The 18,369-nt window shown below is 43.8% G+C and overlaps 1 protein-coding gene across 3 annotated transcripts in view; it reads right to left on the reverse strand.

Moving 5' to 3' along the window:
* NBAS (NBAS subunit of NRZ tethering complex) overlaps window positions 1-18,369 on the reverse strand; it is a 498,058-nt gene that overhangs the window by 344,486 nt on the left and 135,203 nt on the right. For all 3 annotated transcript variants that reach the window (XM_075269168.1, XM_075269167.1, XM_075269169.1), the window contains one exon: window positions 2,145-2,228. In XM_075269168.1, the coding sequence (XP_075125269.1) occupies window positions 2,145-2,228 (84 nt within the window). The remainder of the gene's footprint in view (window positions 1-2,144; window positions 2,229-18,369) is intronic.

The raw sequence follows: 18,369 nt of genomic DNA on the forward strand, positions 1-18,369 counted from the left end.
CCCCCCCCTCCCATTTTCAGTTCTTGCTGAGCTGGTGGGTGAAGTTCAGCTGCTGTGATATTTTCCATACACTTCCCATAATTCATACTATTAGCTCTTTCCCTCTCTATCATACGCTATGAAGTATCAGCCGAGCCATATAGGGCACTACAGAGAAGTCCTGACTTGTAGCGCTGTGAAGAAAGCACTTGGGGTGATATAGAAGCACAGTCTGCAGCAGTCTCTCCTCTGTTACTGGACTTCTGCTTACTGAGCTCTTCCTCATTCTCTCCATAGACATCTATTGTGAGCAATAACATATCACCTCTGTGACCTTCTATTCATCTTGCTCTAGCAAGATAAAATTCAGCAGAGATCTTAGGTTGAATGTGAATTTTGCATTTTTTTTTATTATTTATTTATTAAAATCATATGAGCACCAGAGAGGAGTCTGATAGGATCTAGCTCTATTGCTTTACAAAAGGGCTATTTGGATACTAATTCCCCAGTCAATAAGGACTTGTGGGGTGTTTAGAGTCCCAAATCACTCTGCCAGGCCCCCTGTAACCTCTTATAGATCTTTTAAAGGGGTTGTGCCACTACAGACACCTATCCACTGTCCATGGGGAATAAGTGTAACATCGCCGCGGGTTCATCAGCCGCAACCACCTTGAACTTGGGAATATGGGGGAACCAAAAACCCTCCTGTATCCAATGTGTGAATGAAGTGCCAGTGCTTGACCAGCAATACACTCACTCCTATGGGGTTGTCGGAGGTTGCAGTCCCATGGTAGTGAGTGGAGCGCCATTTTTTTTTTAAGCACACTGGTGATTCACTCACTTTTAGCCCTTCATTCTCTTGAGTGCTGGTGGTCTCAGGAGTTGGATCCCCAGTGATATGACACTCAGTCACTATCCTGAGGATAGGGGATAAATGTCTGCAATGGAGAAACACCTTTAAAGGGATTCTATCATTAAAATGTCATTTTTTTCTCATTAAAACGTAGGAATAGCATTAAGAAAGGCTATTCTTCTCATACTTTAGATGACTTATCCGCGCCGCCATTTGGTATAAATCCAGGTTTTCTTCTGTATGCAAATGAGTTCTCTTGCAGCACTGGGGGCGGGCCCCAGCGCTCAAACAGCATTGGAGGCGTCCCCAATGCTGCAAGAGAAATCTACAGCGACACCTCCATCTTCCTCAGGAACCAGCCTCTCTGTGCGTCTTCTTCTGGAGCTGGGTTCACACTTCTAGGCCTCGTGCAGAGCAGACTGCATATGCCCGTGGCTATTTTCTTATGGCTGCTTACCCCAGCTTACTGTGTAAGCAGCCACAAGAAAATGGCCACTTACACCAGTTTACTGTGTAAGCGGCCACAGGAAAATTGCCGCGGGCATGCGCAGTCAGCTCTGCCCAAGGCCTAGAAGATTGAAAGCCAGAATGGAAGAAGACACAGGGAGAGGCTGTCCCAGAAGAAGATGGAGGCATCGCTGGAGAGTTCTCTCGCAGCAATGGGGATACTCCCAGTGCTGCGAGAGAACTCATTTGCATACAGAAGAAAACCAGGATTTCTACCGAACGGCGGCGCGAAGAAGACATCTAAAGGTAGGAGAAGAATAACCTTTCTAAAGGGTATTCCTACATTTTAGGGAGAAAAAATTGAACTTTAATGATTGAATCCCTTTAAGATGTTGTACACGTAGTCACCAGGTCCACTCATGGTCTTCCTCTACCTGTCGAGCGGGTGCCGCTGTAGTGTTCCTCATGAGGCTCTTCATCAGGTGCCATTTATTTGCAGAGACAATCCTGCCTCCATGATTGGGAAGTGATTGAACGCCTTTTAATAAAAGTGTTTTGTATTCCTTCCCCTGAAGCTGTGCGCTCCTCTGTTTATTTAATCGAGAGTCTAGCTTAGCGCTCCAAAGAAAAGAAAGCAATTTACTTCTGTAAAAGTAACAAAGGGCGATGGCGGAAAGGACGGGATTTGCCGGGAAGGCCTCTTTTCTAAATGCTCGCTAATGTGCCGCTCCTTTCTTTGATGTGTCTCGCTCTTTCTATTAAAATGTATTAACATATTGAGTGGAAAACATAAAAACAGTCATTTAAATATGTATGAGCGAGCGTGCGACGTGCGCCTTTCAATTACGCCTCATACCGGACTTACTTGCAGTCGGGCTCCTCGCACCAGTCTTTGTTGCGGTGTTCCTGTTCGTTCCAGGCGACAATCTTCAACTCGCCGGCTTCAAAGCTACGATGGAAATGTAAACAAAGATAAGAAAGACAATGAATGCAAGAAAAAAGAAAGAAAAAAAAAAAAAAAAAGGAAAAAACTAAAACTGGGCAAAGACACAGATATTGTATCCTCCATTTTCGACCGATGATCCAATACTTTTTGTCAGAACAATCACTGAAAAACGTAGCAAACATCTTCGCCTGTTTCTCGAAAATATCATTTACTGTTAGAGATGAGCGAGTAGTATTCAATCGAATACCTCACCGCCATAGGAATGCGTGTAAGCTGCCGAACACCAAGGGGTTAAGCGCATTGAATATTCGATGCGCTTAACCCCTTGGTGTTCGGCCGCTTACACGCATTCCTATGGCGGCGAGGTATTTGATCGAATACTACTCGCTCATCTCTACTTACCATCCATGAAAAATTCATACACATCTTGTAAAAGTTACTGTACATTCTTAAAAGTGTCACCAGAAAATAACCCATTTTTTTTTCAAACCATAGTTTTTGGATTAAACATATTTTTTAGGAATTTTTGATGATTTTATTTTGCATGTCACTGACAGTCTTTAAATACACAGACTAAATCCTGCAATTTTCACTCTACCTACTAAGCCTAATTATAGACACATGCCAATTCTGTAAGACGTTTCTTTAGCTACACTATTTACATCAGAGACAGCAATACAATAGAAGATAACACCCCTAGCTGTCAAATACTTACAATAGAGGATATATTCCCTCTTCGTGCATTAAGCAAATCTAGAAAACTCTCCCATACATCTCTATAAGACAGCTCTAGACTATTGCTGACTATGGACATGACTGCTGTAAAGCAGATCACTAAATGCTGTTAACATTGCTGGCAGGCTCCCATAATCATGTATAAAGCTGAAATCTACATGCATGATCCTTTTTGTGTCTCTGTCATGAAGACCTTTGTTCTTCCCCATTTACAACACATGCACAACTGACCGAGGATGCATGTATACTGGGCTGTCAAAAGGAAAAGCCAATAACCAAACCAGTGTTCAGCTGATAGCTATAGGGGCTGTTTTCATCAAGTTAAGGAGAGAGCATTGGTATTATAGAACCCCTTTAAGTCCAGATAACATGCTGCTCACATATTTTCTGGACTCACTAGAAAGCTGATACACCGTTATGAGCTGCGCACAACATTATTAGGACAGGTTTCATCTTCTGGATATTCTTCTTATTTTTTTTTCATATTATTGTATCTCCAGCTGTTATTCATGCCATGGTTACAGACTACAAACAATCCGAGTGTAGTCTGATCCTACAATCATCTCCTTTTCATCGGTATCCATCTTCTTCCTAATCTGCTGAATGCCATACTATAAAACGGGGTTGTGCTTGATACTTTTGTGTCAAAAAGACAAAAAAAAATTACATTTGCAAGCACAGAGACTCCTACTTCAGGCATTAAAGGGGCTCTATCAGCAAAATTATACTGATACAGCCCCACATATGCATGAGTAGCCTTTAAAAAAGCTATTCAGGCACCGCTAAAGTTATATTAAACTACCCCATGTTTTAACCCTTTCGCTGCCAGGCACGTACACTGTACGTTCTCCCAAGGTGGCACTTCAGTAGCGGAGGATGTAGTTACTACGTCCTCCCTACTAATGCCGATATCTCTGGACTGCATCAACATATCTTGATGCTTTAAAATGCATTTTAAAGAAGAGACTCATCTTTAAAATGATACCAGGGACTTGATGATTTTACTTACAGTCTTGGAACAATTCACTGTTGAAAACACTATTTGGCATTGAGATCCAACTGCAGATCTCAATTCCCGACAGCGTTTCAACAGTGAATTGCTCCAAAACTGTACTTCCAATCATCCAGTTCTTGATATCATTTTAAAAATGTGATTCTCCTCTTTAAAATGCAATTGCAAGCATCAAGCTATGTTGGTGCAGTCCAAAGATATAGAGCTCCAAAGTGTCCCCCCCCCCCTCCTGTCTAAGCAAGCAATTTGCGATCTATAACAGGAAAGGGAGAGGGACACGAGCAGTTCAGCAGAGAGAGAGAGATAGAGAAACGATCTGACTCTCTGCATAACTTGTATGTGACAGCAGGAGGGAGGTGGCAGGGACTCTATTGTCCCTATTAACCCTTCTCCTGCCAATCAGAGCGTATACTATACATTTGTCTCTGATTGTCACATACAGTTATAATGTAATTCCCCCCTGAGCTTTACTAGTGGGGTATTCTTATGTTATACCTCCTGAACTTAACCAGGAAGTTTGTTGGCACTGTGACACAGACGATTACCATTGTCCAGGTCGCAGCGCCAAAGAAAAAAGTCGCACCAAACACTTACACAACATATACATAAAGTCGCAAATAAAGTTTACATTTCACCCAATCCCTGTCCTGTCTATACCTGAGCTTTCTACAGTAAAATACGTCTCTAGTGATATCCGTTACACACTAAAATAATAGTAATAACGATTATCACTAGAGATGAACGTATAGATTGCTAAAATTATTATAGGGGGATGGAAAATAACATTTTTATGTAAAGTCCTATTTAATTTGCATGCAGAAAATGGGATGGCGCATTTCTGCGATTTTGGCGATTCTTTAACACCCGCCCCTGTAAATATATACATGTGTGGTATCTATGAACTCCTCACATATTGCAGTTTTATGGACAGTACATTATGTTTGCAGAAAGGGATTTCTTGAGCCGCACTTTAGTGGCAAATTTGATTTTTTGCGCAATTTTTGCTAGCAATCTCTGTTTGCGGCAAAGTTGAATGAAGGTGGTTGTATATATAAACTATTAAATTGTGTTTTTATATACGGTATGCTGTGTACTCTGAAAAAAGTTAGATTTTGGTATCACAGTCACAGTTTGGTAGGTGCAGTATAGCTTTTTAACATATTAGTGAACAGCAGCAAAATCCTGCTTGTCTTCTGTATTCGTGTTTTTGGGAGTCCGAGCTCTTGTCGTAGTTGATGTTTGCGGTACATATAGTATATATACACATTGTATACACCATAAGCTATTATTTTAAAAGTATTTTGTATATGAATGTGAGATTGAACATGAGTTTTAGGTGCAAATATGTGTTTTAGCGTATTTTTTCAAAAAATTATTTGTGTTGGTCGCAAAGTTGCATGAAGGTGGATGTGGCTATCGATGACCCATTAAGACATTTGTAATCTTCAGGTTGTCTACTTTCAAAAAATATATAGGGTTTAGGGGTTCACTTACTTTTCATGGTGTGTAATCCCCACATTTTATAGGATGATACTTTTTTTACATTTCCAGCTTCAAAGCAGAATTTTGTTCCTTCCAGTTCTAGCGATTTTCTGAAAACACGTGCATGCGGGTTCAGGCCATAGTGATATGTATGAACTCTGCATATGTTGAACTCTTATTTTTAGGAGGTTTGGTGCATTTAATTTTTTGTTTGGTTTCCGCTTTTAACAACTAATATACATTTATTTGCATTTTTTCATAAAACATTCACTTTAAATCAAAATTGCATGAAGTTGCCTGTTCGTATAAAGTACCAAGTGGCATTCTGACAATGCTGCAGGTGTCTACTTTAAGAAAATATATAGGTATGGGGGGGTTGGATGCTGCAGGTGTCTACTTTAAGAAAATATATAGGTATGGGGGGGTTGGATGCTTTTTTAATGTTGCAATTTAGGTTTGATTTGTCCAGCTCAAAACTGTGAAAATTGCTCTGGCTACTGGAGGTGCTAAATTTCCAGAGACCCTTGGCAGCGAAAAGGTTAAAATAAAACCCTAAAAAAGAATATGTTAATCTTATCTACCGTGCACGATGGGCGGGCATTCAGGGTCCGACGTCATCTTCAGCCACGCCTCCTCTTTCTGCAATGTCCTTGGGTCCCGTCTTCCTCCAGTGCTCGCGAACTGCCATTGATAAAAAATGGTGCGGGTGCATGCGCAGTAGTAGTAGTAGTAGTAGTAGTAGTAGTAGTAGTAGTACTGCGCATGCACCCGCAGCATTTTTTATCAATGTGATTTTATCTTGTGTCTGTTAGTGTTCGGATTTTTCCAGCGGCCAAAAATCCCACATGCAGGACTTTTGTGTCTGATAGAAAAAACAGACAGCTAGTGCCCCTTATTTACTTTTTACATTGAAGTCTATGGGCGACGGACTTATAACGGATAACGTAGATAAGAACCCTAAGATTATGGGGGTGAGGAGTTAGGCCCGAGTCACATTTGTGTTCGGGTTTCCGTTCAGGGAGTCTGCTTGGGGACCCTTCCCCCCCAAAACTGAAACCTATCCACACAAAAAAGCGGTTACCTAAGGAAACCTGCGGACCTCATAGACTATAATGGGGTCCGTGTGGTTTCCGCACAAAAAATGTGGAGAGAAAAGTGCTGCTTGCATGTCTCCGCACATTTTCTGCTGATACGGGAACAGAATGGCCCGAACATAGATGTGAACCGGGCCTTAGGGACATCTGGGGTTAGTCTGATGAAGGGGGTGAATTACGTCCATGTAAGTGCTTATACATCCACGTTACATTGAGTCCTTTTGTCAATGATCAGAATTTTATCATCGACTTGAATTCCCAAATGTTTCTCTTTCCATGCTTCTTAAAGAGACTGTTTCGGATCAGATCTTTTAGGTTTGACAAGCTGTGCTCTGGTCCAGAGAAATGTTTTTCCCACGGGGGAATCCAGCAAAAACTGTACTATGTGCCTGGGTAAATGTGGTCTGCAGTTTTTGTTTTGTTTCACCAATGTAAATTCCTTCATTTGGGCACCTTGTACCCCTTTACAGTATCAAGTACACCACTACGGAGGATCTACATGAAAATGTTCCAAAAACTTAACACTCCTACTGTGTGTCTGATATGTGGACTGTGCTCGGTGACAAGATGTGGGTTTCTGCATTTTTACTGATTTGCGAGATCAGACTACATTGGGTTTGTTGTCTGTTACCATGGAGATGTAAAAGTCTACATAGTAGCTGGTGAAACGACACAAAATATTTGGATTAAAGCTCTTAGGGTGCATTCACACTACGTATACTGAAGCTTATTCTGAATGTAAAACACGTTCAGAATAAGCGGCGTATAAAGCAGCTCCATTCATTTCTATGGGAGCGGGGATACGAGCGCTCCCCATAGAAATAAATGGGCTGCTTCTTTCACCACAAGCAGTCCCATTGAAGTGAATGGGAAGTGCCGGCGTGTACGGCTCGGCATGAGCAGAGCTTACCGTACACGCCGGCACTCCCCATTCACTTCAATGGGACTGCTCGCAGTGAAAGAAGCAGCCCATTCATTTCTATGGGGAGCGCTCGTATCCCCGCTCCCATAGAAATGAATGGGAAGTGTTCGGCAGCCCTGCTGTAACGCCGGCGTGTACGGCTGTGATACACGCTGGCGTTACGTAGTGTGAATGCACCCTTAGGGGGGTTTTTGCAGGTGGATTTTGACGTGGAATCCGCCTGCAAAAAATGTCTACTATTCATTTCAATGGGAGTCGCTCGCTTCTTTTTCCCGCTATCAATTTTTTTCGACTAGTGGGAAAAAGAAGCGACATGCCCTATCTTCCCGCAGATTCCTAAGCAGAGTCAGCTGCAGCGTCCACGGCTCTCTTCCAATTAGGCCCATTCATTCAGGCCTAATCTGTAGCAGGATGACGGTGCCCTGCATCGGCATTCTGTTGCGGCTAGCTGCGCGGAAAGTTCACACGGCGGAAAAGGTTTCCGCCATGTGATCAGACGATTAGGCCCGGGCCATTCCGTTCCCCTTTCTGCAACAAAAATGCGGAGATAAAAGTCCTGCAAGCAGCACTTTTCTCTCCGCATTTTTCCTGTGGAAATCACATGGACCCCATTATAGTCTATGTGGTCCACGGGTTTCCTTAGGTAACTGTTTTTTGGGGGGGTTTTATGCAGATTAGGTTTCCATTCAGTGGTCCCCAAGCGAACTCCCCGAACGGAAACCCACGTGGGCCTTACAAAGTAGCTACACGTTTTATTTCACATGCATTGGGGCAGTAAGAAAACATTTGTTTCACCGGTAGAAAAAGGATTTAAAGGTAGATATAGGGAAAGCCAAGAACCCACCGAGATAAATATTTTCTACCACACCCTTTTGTTTTTCGGCAGCGATCTTTTGCGTACAGTTACATCTAGCAGGTAGCGGTACAATTTACCAGCCATTACTGATGTAAGTACAATTTCTATTTACAGCTCAGAGCATTAAACGCTGCATTTTCCAGGATGTAACATTTACAACACACGTAATGCTCTTTTAGAAGCCGCTCGTGTATAGGACCTTTCCCCCTCATTCGTAAAATAATTGTTTTTCACGTATGCAATTAACATTTTCCTCACTTGACACTGCGGCAGTGTTAAATCTCGCTGCTGACACAGAATTTTACAGTGCAGTGGATGTGAAAGAACATTTCGATAAAGGACTTTCAAACCTAAAATAATCCAGTGACCTTTAAATCACATTACTGTGTTTTATTCCCAGCCGCTCTCAGCGCAGTGTTTATGTTCCTACAGATACAGCAGCCTTTATTGCATCATTCACTTCATATTGCTTCACTATGGCCGCTCCGGATATACTGGTCAATAATGGAGAACAGCAGCTAGAGATTGGGGCGAGATGTGGATTAGGTAGGAGACGTACAAACATATGTATATATATATATATATATATATATATATATATATATACACATACAGTATATAGAGTATATAGGATATCAGAAGTGACAACATAAAATGACACTGTAGACTGTACACTCTTTCATGAAGACCTTGTGTAGCTTAAAGGGGTTTTCCAGGATGTATTAGTCATCAGTATGTGGTCGGTGTGAGTCTAACACCCCCTCTGTATTGTATCCCAGTGAGCAGTGCGGCCTCTTCACTGAAAACCAAGCATGGTGCTGTACAATAACAGCGGCTTGGTATTGCAGCTCAGCCCCATTCACTTGAATGGGACTAAGCTATTGCTATACCATGTGACTGATGAAAGTGACTTCATTGGCACAGATGTGAAGCCGCAGCATTCGGACCTACACTAATCAGGATATTGTTACCCGGTCCTAAGAATAGGTTTTCAATTGTTAAAGGGGTTGTACCCTTTCAGACCAATATTAAGAGACATGTCATAGTTCGTATAATAAAAAGTTGTACAATTTTCCAATATACTTTCTGTATCAATTCCTCACGGTTTTCTAGATCTCTGCTTACTCTAAGTGGATAAAAATCGGTCCATGGTCATGTGATGTGCAGCCCACGGTCATGTGATGTGCAGCCCACGGTCATGTGATGTGCAGCCCACGGTCATGTGATGTGCAGCCCACGGTCATGTGATGTGCAGCCCACGGTCATGTGATGTGCAGCCCACGGTCATGTGATGTGCAGCCCACGGTCATGTGATGTGCAGCCCACGGTCATGTGATGTGCAGCCCACGGTCATGTGATGTGCAGCCCACGGTCATGTGATGTGCAGCCCACGGTCATGTGATGTGCAGCCCACGGTCATGTGATGTGCAGCCCACGGTCATGTGATGTGTAGCCCATGGTCATGTGATTGTGCAGCCATGGTCATGTGATAGACACACAGGTGCACAGCTTATAGTCACAGCACAGTAATCAGACATCTTCCAGGTAATGACTGTGTACCTATGTGTCCATCACATGACCATTAGAGATGAAAGAGTAATATTTGATCGAGTATGTATTTGATCAAATACTATGGTATTCGTAATACTCGTACCCAGTTGAATACCACGCGGTAAACTCCTTTTATGTTTACCGCGTGGTATTCGACAGAGTACGAGTATTTCGAATACCATAGTATTCGATCAAATACATACTCGATCATCTCTAATGACCATGGACCGTATATCACAAGACCATGGACCGTATATCACATGACCATGGACCGTATATCACATGACCATGGACCGTATATCACAAGACCATGGACCGTATATCACATGACCATGGACCGTATATCACATGACCATGGACCGTATATCACATGACCATGGACCGTATATCACATGACCATGGACCGTATATCACATGACCATGGACCGTATACCACATGACCATGGACCGTATATCACATGACTATGGACTTTTTTTTTTTTTTTTTTTTTTTATAAATTCAAACGCTTTATTGAAAAAAATATATCAGAATAAACAGCTTCAGAAAATATTCAAACAGTGCGAGATAAGAACAAAGAACACAAGGCACATCACAAGTACTTTACCCCAGCAAATGCGCACGTAGCACAAGGTATATACAGGTAATAGTACACCTAGAGGCATTCATATGACTTCATAGTATTAATAACATAACAGTGGTGTATGAGGAGGAAGGGGAGGGACCATGGACTAGGAGTAAGAAGATTGAATGACAGCAAACAGATCTAGAAAACTGTGAGAAATTGATACAGAAATTATAGTGGAAAATTGCAGAACATTTTATTATACAAACAATAATATTGGTCTCTCAATAGTGGTCTGAAAATGGCCAACCCCTAAAACCTGCATTTAAATTGAGATGGACAGGAGTTACGCATTTGTACAAAACAACGGATCTCTAGGAGATACGACAGTCAGACCCCTAATTGATGGTATTGTCCATAGTCATGTAAGCTACACAACAAAAAAGCCATAATAAGATCTGCCAACAGCAACTAGCCTGCTTATTGACAGTTTCCATATAGCAGATATTTGGGGGGAGATTTATCATGACTTTGGCATCAGAACACAGGCGCACAAGCCATGAAGAAACAAGATGCTAATTTTATCTGCACAACAATTGCAGTTTTTTTGTTTTGTTTTGTTTTTTGTTTTGTTTTTTTTTGTTTTTTTTTTATTTGTTTTTTTTTTTTTTTTTTTTTTTTTGGGGGGGGGGGGGGTTTGAGCCCCTCACGTCATGGTGTAGGAGTGGGTGGGGACGGGGTCGGAACTATCGGGCCCATCAACATTCATCATTTATGCCAGAAAAAGAGCCAACCTAGATTTCTGTTTCCCCGACCCCAGAGGGTGCAAACTTCAGCAAGGAAGTGTGGAAAACGCCAGTTATGCTACAGCAGCACTTTTTCAGGTAGGGGGGCTTTGTGTTGATGTAGGGGGTCTCGCAATAACACAGACAGATCAGCAGGTAGCTCAGATCAATTAAAACTAAAAAGACCATTGTGATACGTAATCTGCATTTCATCCGCAGCAGGCAGGACACCGGAGGGAAGAGAGTTTATCAGATTCATTAGGACGTATATCGCCTCTTCAAGGTAAAGCTAATGAGTAAAACCGAGCGCAGCCAAAGGAGGAGAGGAACGGAGGACGGAGGCTGCTCAGTAAATGTTCGGGGCCTCTTACCATTACTTAGGAGCAAGAACGTCTTAAAAAAAAAAAGTAAAAAAAAAAATACAAAGTGGTCACAACATTTCCTCAGCAGCTCTGCCTTCCTGAGATTAAATAATGAGGCGTTGCAGAAAACAGCATCAAGGCCGCACTCGTATACCGCCGCCGCGAGAGGAGCGCACGCCTGCTTTACATTTTGATTATGGGATGTAATCAGCTGCTGGATTTTTTTTGAGGTTAAGGGGCTTATCTTGTGAACTCCCTCCAGACGACCCACTCCGTCTGATATTTTTATGCACTAATAGATTTCCCCATGTACATAGAGAGTGCGAGCACAGACAGCGCCGCGAATAACACCGTACGGGGAAAATATATACAACAGGGAAAGCGGAGGAAGCGAGATTCTGGCGATCCATAGATACTTATTCCAATAAGTCCGTCTGTGAAGTGAGTCTGAAATAAAGAGTCTGGGAATAATCTTACAAGAATCTAAATGTTTTACGTTCACTTTACGTAAATATTCTAAACTACTATTTTAATACATATTTATGACCGCCAGAGCTCTGTTTCTCTGATATGTAGTAGATCCCAAAATCCACTGCCTAACCAAAACATTAGGGTATGTTCATAACAGTGGTGTAACTAGGAATGGTGGGGCCCCGGGACGAACTTTTGACATAGCCCAGAGTATACTAATAGGAGACCCAGGGGAGGAGAGAAAAATTTAAAAAAATGTTACTTACCTCTCCTGGGCTTCGGAGACTCCCCACTGATGTCGGCCTTCTTCAATGATGTAAGAGATGTCACTTGAGCCAGGGCTTGTGTCTCGACGCATAAAGAGGCAAGCCCGGCCCATATGAAGTCTGGGATGTCATACAAGTAGGCCGGAAGCTTTCCGAAGCCCAGGAAAGATAACTAAGAGTGGGTTGTTTTTTTCTGTTAACCAGATCTCCCCTGGATCTACGATCTTAATAATCTATAATATGAAACTGCACTAACCAAAGTCTCTAATGACCTTCTAACTGCCAAAGCCAAGCGCCATTACTCTGTCCTTCTCCTCCTTGACCTCTCCTCTGCCTTTGACACAGTTGACCACTCCCTATTGTTAGAAATTCTCTCATCCCTTGGTATCTCAGACCTGGCCCTTTCCTGGACCTCCTCATACCTTACCAATCGCACATTCAGCGTCTCCCACTCGCACACCACCTCCTCACCGCGCCTTCTCTCTGTAGGTGTCCCCCAGGGCTCCGTCCTAGGACCCCTCCTGTTCTCCACCTACACCCTCAGCCTGGGCCAACTCATAGGCTCTCATGGCTTTTAATACCATTGCTATGCCAATGAAACCCAAATTTACCTCTCTGGACCAGACATTACCTCCCTGCTGGCCAGAGTTCCAGATTGCTTAGTGGCCGTAGCCTCCTTTCTCTCCTCTCGCTTTCTCAAACTCAACATGGAGAAAACAGAGTTTATCATCTTCAGCCCATCCCGTATGGCCCCTCCACCTAACCCATCTATCAAAGTTAATGGAACCACGCTTACCCCTGTCCCACAGGTCCAATGTCTTGGGATAACCCTGGTCCCCGACCTATCCTTCAAGTAACACGTTCAAACCCTCAACACTTCCTGCCGCCTCCAGCTCAAGAACATCCATCGAATCCGCTCCTTCCTCACCCAGGAAACTACCAAGATGCTCGTCCAGGCCCTCATAATCTCCCGCCTCGACTACTGCAACAGCCTTCTCCATGGGCTCCCAGCAAACACCCTCGCCCCCCTCCAGTCCACCCAAAACTGTGCTGCCCGCTTAATTCACCTCCCCCCCCCCCCCCCCCCCGTTTTTCATCGGCTGCTCCCCTCTGCCAGTCCCTTCACTGGCTACCTATAGCCCAGCGAATAGAGTTCAGGCTACTAACGCTAACATACAAAGCCATCCACAACCTGTCCCCTCCATATATCTCTGACCTAACCTCACGTAGTTACTCCAGCAGGTAACAGCCTATTAAAAAAAATAAAAATCTGCAGCAGTGGCTGCTGCCCCTGATGTCCCGGGCCCTGTGCCAGCTGCTACCGCTGTTACCCCGGTAGTTACGCCCCTGGTTCACATGGCGTAATTTGCCACAGATTCTGCCCCTCATTGTTTTCAACAGGAAGCAGAGATCACAGCAGGACACAGAAAAAATAAGCGTCCTGAGTCACCCTGCCGTAACTCGAGACTCCATGCTAATAAGGTCAATTCATCCCGTTGCGGCTAGACAACAGGCAAATATACGGCAAAGAAAGTTGAACAGGAAATCCACTTCATTTTTTCCCCATGTGAACATACCCTTATAGCGATTTTCAGGGACCCCCGGCTTTCTTCATACTGATGGCCTATCCACAACATAGGTCATCGATATATCCACTCAGTGGAGTCCAACACACATCCAGGGAATAGAAGCCATAGGGATGTAGATGGAGCTCTCCTCCTACTCTAGTGAGGCTACATTCACATCTATGGCAAAATTTGTCGAAAATTTCCAAACAAAAAAGTCCTGCTGGTCCAACTTTTGCATCTGTCAGTTTCAAAGAACGGACACCCAATGCATCCCTTTATAGTTAAAGATGTCCATCAGGCTCTGTAGGTGACTGCTGTTTTATCTGTTGCTCTTGTCCACCAACAGAGCAGAATGGAGAGGCTGATGCTAGTGGGAATCTCACATAATAGGCCGCCCTATCCACTGCGTAGTGATGGCGCCATAGTACAGTACATAGTGCGCCATGTACTTGAATAGAAGCAGAGTTCCTTCTGGCAATCCTGGGAGGGGGAAGAGAGACTTGGAAATCCCTTTAAGGCCGGGGCCCCACGGGCCGGAAATGCTGCTATTTGCCCGCGGTGTAAACGCTGCGGCGTTTTACAGTACTTGCAAAGTGAATGCGAATCTCATGCCTACTTTGCGTAAAAAAAAACGCAGCCTGGACACGCTGTGATTTCCAAAATTGGGGCGGGTTTGGAAATGGCAGCGTGTCAATTATAACTACGGAAACGTCGGCAGCTTTTCCATAGATATAATGGTAACAGAAAGTCTGCGGAGGAAAACTCAATGAACTTTCTGTTCGAAGCGCTGTGAGAAGAACCGCAATGTATTCCCGCCACGGTTGTTCCCGCAGCGCTTTAGTGCGGCGTTTCTGGCCCGTGGGGCCTTAGACTAAAATACATTTATGAGTCCCTGCAGCCACCACTAGGGATCACTTAGGAGCCGTCTGTTTATACAGTGAAGTAACTAATAGGGCAAATTCCCATTTAAGCCTTGCACCCCATTTAAAGGGGCTCTATCAGCAAAATCATGCTGATAGAGCCCCACATATGCGTGCATAGCCTTTAAAAAGGCTATTCAGGCACCGTAAATGTTAAATTAAACTACCCCCCCCCCCGTTTTAAAATAATAACTTAAAAAAGAATGTGCTCTACTTACGGAACGTACACGCTGGGTGGGCATTCAGGGTGTGTCTTCATCTTCTTCCCCGCCTCTTCTTTCTCCGATGTCTTCGGGTCCCGTCCTCCTCCGGCGCTTGCTCGCGGACACTGATAAAAAAATATAGCCCGGGCGCATGCGCAGTAGCCGTAGTAGAAGCCGCGTGCTACTGCGCATGCGCCCGGGCTATTTTTTTTTTATCAGTGTCCGCGAGCAAGCGCCGGAGGAGGACGGGACCCGAAGACGTCAGAGGAAGAAGAGGCGGGGAAGAAGAAGACGGCGCACCCTGAATGCCCGCCCAGGGTGCACGTTCCGTAAGTAGAGAACATTCTTATATAAGTTATTATTTTAAAACGGGGGGGGTAGTTTAATTTAACTTTTACAGTGCCTGAATAGCCTTTTTAAAGGCTATGCACGCATATGTGGGGCTCTATCAGCATGATTTTGCTGATAGAGCCCCTTTAAGTGCTTTAGACCATTTATAATAGTGTCTGCGATTTGTCAAACAAGTGGTCAGGGGATAATACACAACAACAAACATTTCGGAAAAAAATTGGGGGGGGGGCCTGCAAAATAAACTAATAAGACATGATATGACGTCAGACTAGACAGTCTCAAGATGAGCCAATTTTATCATCCAGCCTCAATCACGTTGATAAATCTGTCACATTTTAAGACTGTCTGGTCTAAAACTTAGATAGTATTAGTAAATGTGACCCAACATGTAGTATATCCACAACTCTCACAGCTCGGAAAATACAGCACAAAATATCTCAGTCTGCAGACAATCTATAGCCAAGGGTGAACGTTGGACCGACCCTTGAAAAAAGGCAAGATTCAGTATAAACCTGATGGAGCCCATTATAGTCGATGGATCAGCGGGTTTCCGCTTTTTTTTTTTAGGCTCCCATGTGGAACCCGAACAATGGCAACCCCAAAGACAAATGTGAACCTAGCTCTATTCAAGCGACCAACGTTAACGTCACATGGCTGCATTAAAGGGGTTATCTATTTTCTACAACTGATAGTCTATCCTTAGGAGTGGCCATCAATATTAGATCTGTGGGGGTCCAACAATCAGGACCCCTGCAGATCACCGGTACTGAGGCAGAGCAGTTCTTGCCATACAAACTGTAGCGGGTAGTGTAGGTACTGCAGCGCTGCTGCATAGACTTCAATAGGACAGTAATGCAGTACCTAAACTCACCACTACAGCTTGGGGTGTTAGTGAGCACTAGAGATGAGCGAATAGTATTCAAAACTCTAGTTTCAAATACCTCGCTCCATAGGAATGAATGGGAGCAGCCGGCGTGCTGCAGGTACCGACAGATGATGCTTAACCCCTTTGCGATCGGCCGCCCCCATTCATTCCTATGGGAGTGGAGGTCTAGGATTCGAATACTACTCGCTTAACACTAGTGAGCACTGTTGCCTCAGTATCGGTAACTTGCGGGGGTCCGACACCAACAAATCTAATAATGGGGGTCTATCCTAGTAAATTATTGTGAATGGGGCTATTAACCTGTCAAATTATTTTGGTGGTCTGCTTCAACAGGCTGTACAAAAAAAAAAAAATGTCAAGGGACCCTCAAAACACGGAAATCTTTTAGACTGTAAAAATGAGTGTCTCGCGGGTGCAAACTGCCCACAAAAAAATCTTCCTTTTTTCCCCGCCGTTTGGCACCTCGCTCATCTGAATAGAGCCTAAAAGCGGAAGGTACCATCTACGCCACTATTATACTTGAACCTTCTGACTCCTCCGCAGCATCTTAGACGGATTTCTCCGTGTCGCCTCACTTGCCTCTGTTTACACTGAACGTTTCGGAAGGCGAGCAGGCCTCTGCCGCATTATTCATGGTAATGGAGCAGTGATCACAGGACTGCAGATTCCCCCTAATGACATCCGATGGCTATGTGCACTCACTTATTTTAACTAAATAGCGGGTATATGTGTTTTGTCATAGAACGCCTCTTGTGAATAAAGGACCTAATAAAAGGCATATTACAAAGTGACCCACAATGCTGCCGAGATGCAACCAGGGCGACAGATCTTGTGCAAATCACCCCTTTCATGAAGCAACATCAAAGTCCTGCTAGAGCCTGCCAGATAATGAAGTCTATCTTATTCTGATGGAAGAGACACGAAGAACACGCTTCTAATCTCATTGCAGAATTTTAAAGCCGGCTTGAAACAACTTCAGGCAAAAGAAGTGTGTGTTTTAATTAGAGCGGAGATCCGAGGCATCTTGGAGACAGAGAGATCTATTATTACCTCCTAGAAAGAACCAGGAAGGTCTGTCTGCTTGGGAGGAAAAGAAATACCATGGCTAGGGTGTGTCAATCCCGGCCAGGAATCATACTACCAATGCTGCGAGTACGCTAAAACATGGCTGCTCAAACAGAGGTCGCTGTGAAGTGCCTAGTGGGCTATTGCACCTTCATCAATATGTATAGTAAGAAGTTCATAATCATTCTTGTAGATTTTGCTGGAAAGCATTAGATCAATGTATACGATTGGGATGTGCGGTTCACGAGCCGGCGAATATTAGGTCTGGTCCACATCTGCTTTCGGTATTCCGTTAGGGGAGTCCACATGAGGACCCACCGAACAGAACGCCGAACATTTTCTCCACTTATCAAACTGATTTTCCTCCCTTTACCTTCAGTCAGTGCCTTATGGCTAAAGAGTAGAGATGAGCAAGTACTATTTGAAACTCCCGTTTCAAATAGCAGACACCCTTAGGAATGAATGGATGCAACTGGCACGCAGGGGGTTAAGCGGCCGCCGCTTCCATTCATTCCTATGGGTGCGTGCTATTTGAAACAGGAGTACTCGCTCATCTCTAATAATTATGTACCGTATATAAATTAAATTGTAACGTCTAACAGGTTCTCTAGCGTACTATAGTAGTTCTTTAGTGTTCCGGCTCTGAAAAACCTAAGCGGGAGAGCTGAGAAGCTGCACGAATACAGATGATTGAAATAACAGATGGGCTATATGGAGTGCTGCGATAAGATATGACTGACAGTAGTTACAGGCCCAAAGCCAGAGGCTGCACTACTGAGAGATTCCAAAAACAGCATGACCATTCTGATGTATATCTTATGCAGAACTTTCATGTAGACTATATGGAGATCCCTTCAAGTTATCTTCTTCACAGAGACGCCCCAGGGAACTGCAGAATTCATGTGATTGGGGTGAGCTGCAAAATCGCACACCGCCAATAGTCCTCCTTCTATAATTCTGTGACCGCTATTACATTCCATAAAATGCCAGATGATATTTCACATCACAGGTATAAATAGCATGCATGAGATCCGTACTCCGGAGCCAACAAT

The sequence above is a fragment of the Leptodactylus fuscus genome, chromosome 3 (assembly GCF_031893055.1).
Source record: "Leptodactylus fuscus isolate aLepFus1 chromosome 3, aLepFus1.hap2, whole genome shotgun sequence".
Lineage (NCBI taxonomy): Eukaryota > Metazoa > Chordata > Amphibia > Anura > Leptodactylidae > Leptodactylus > Leptodactylus fuscus.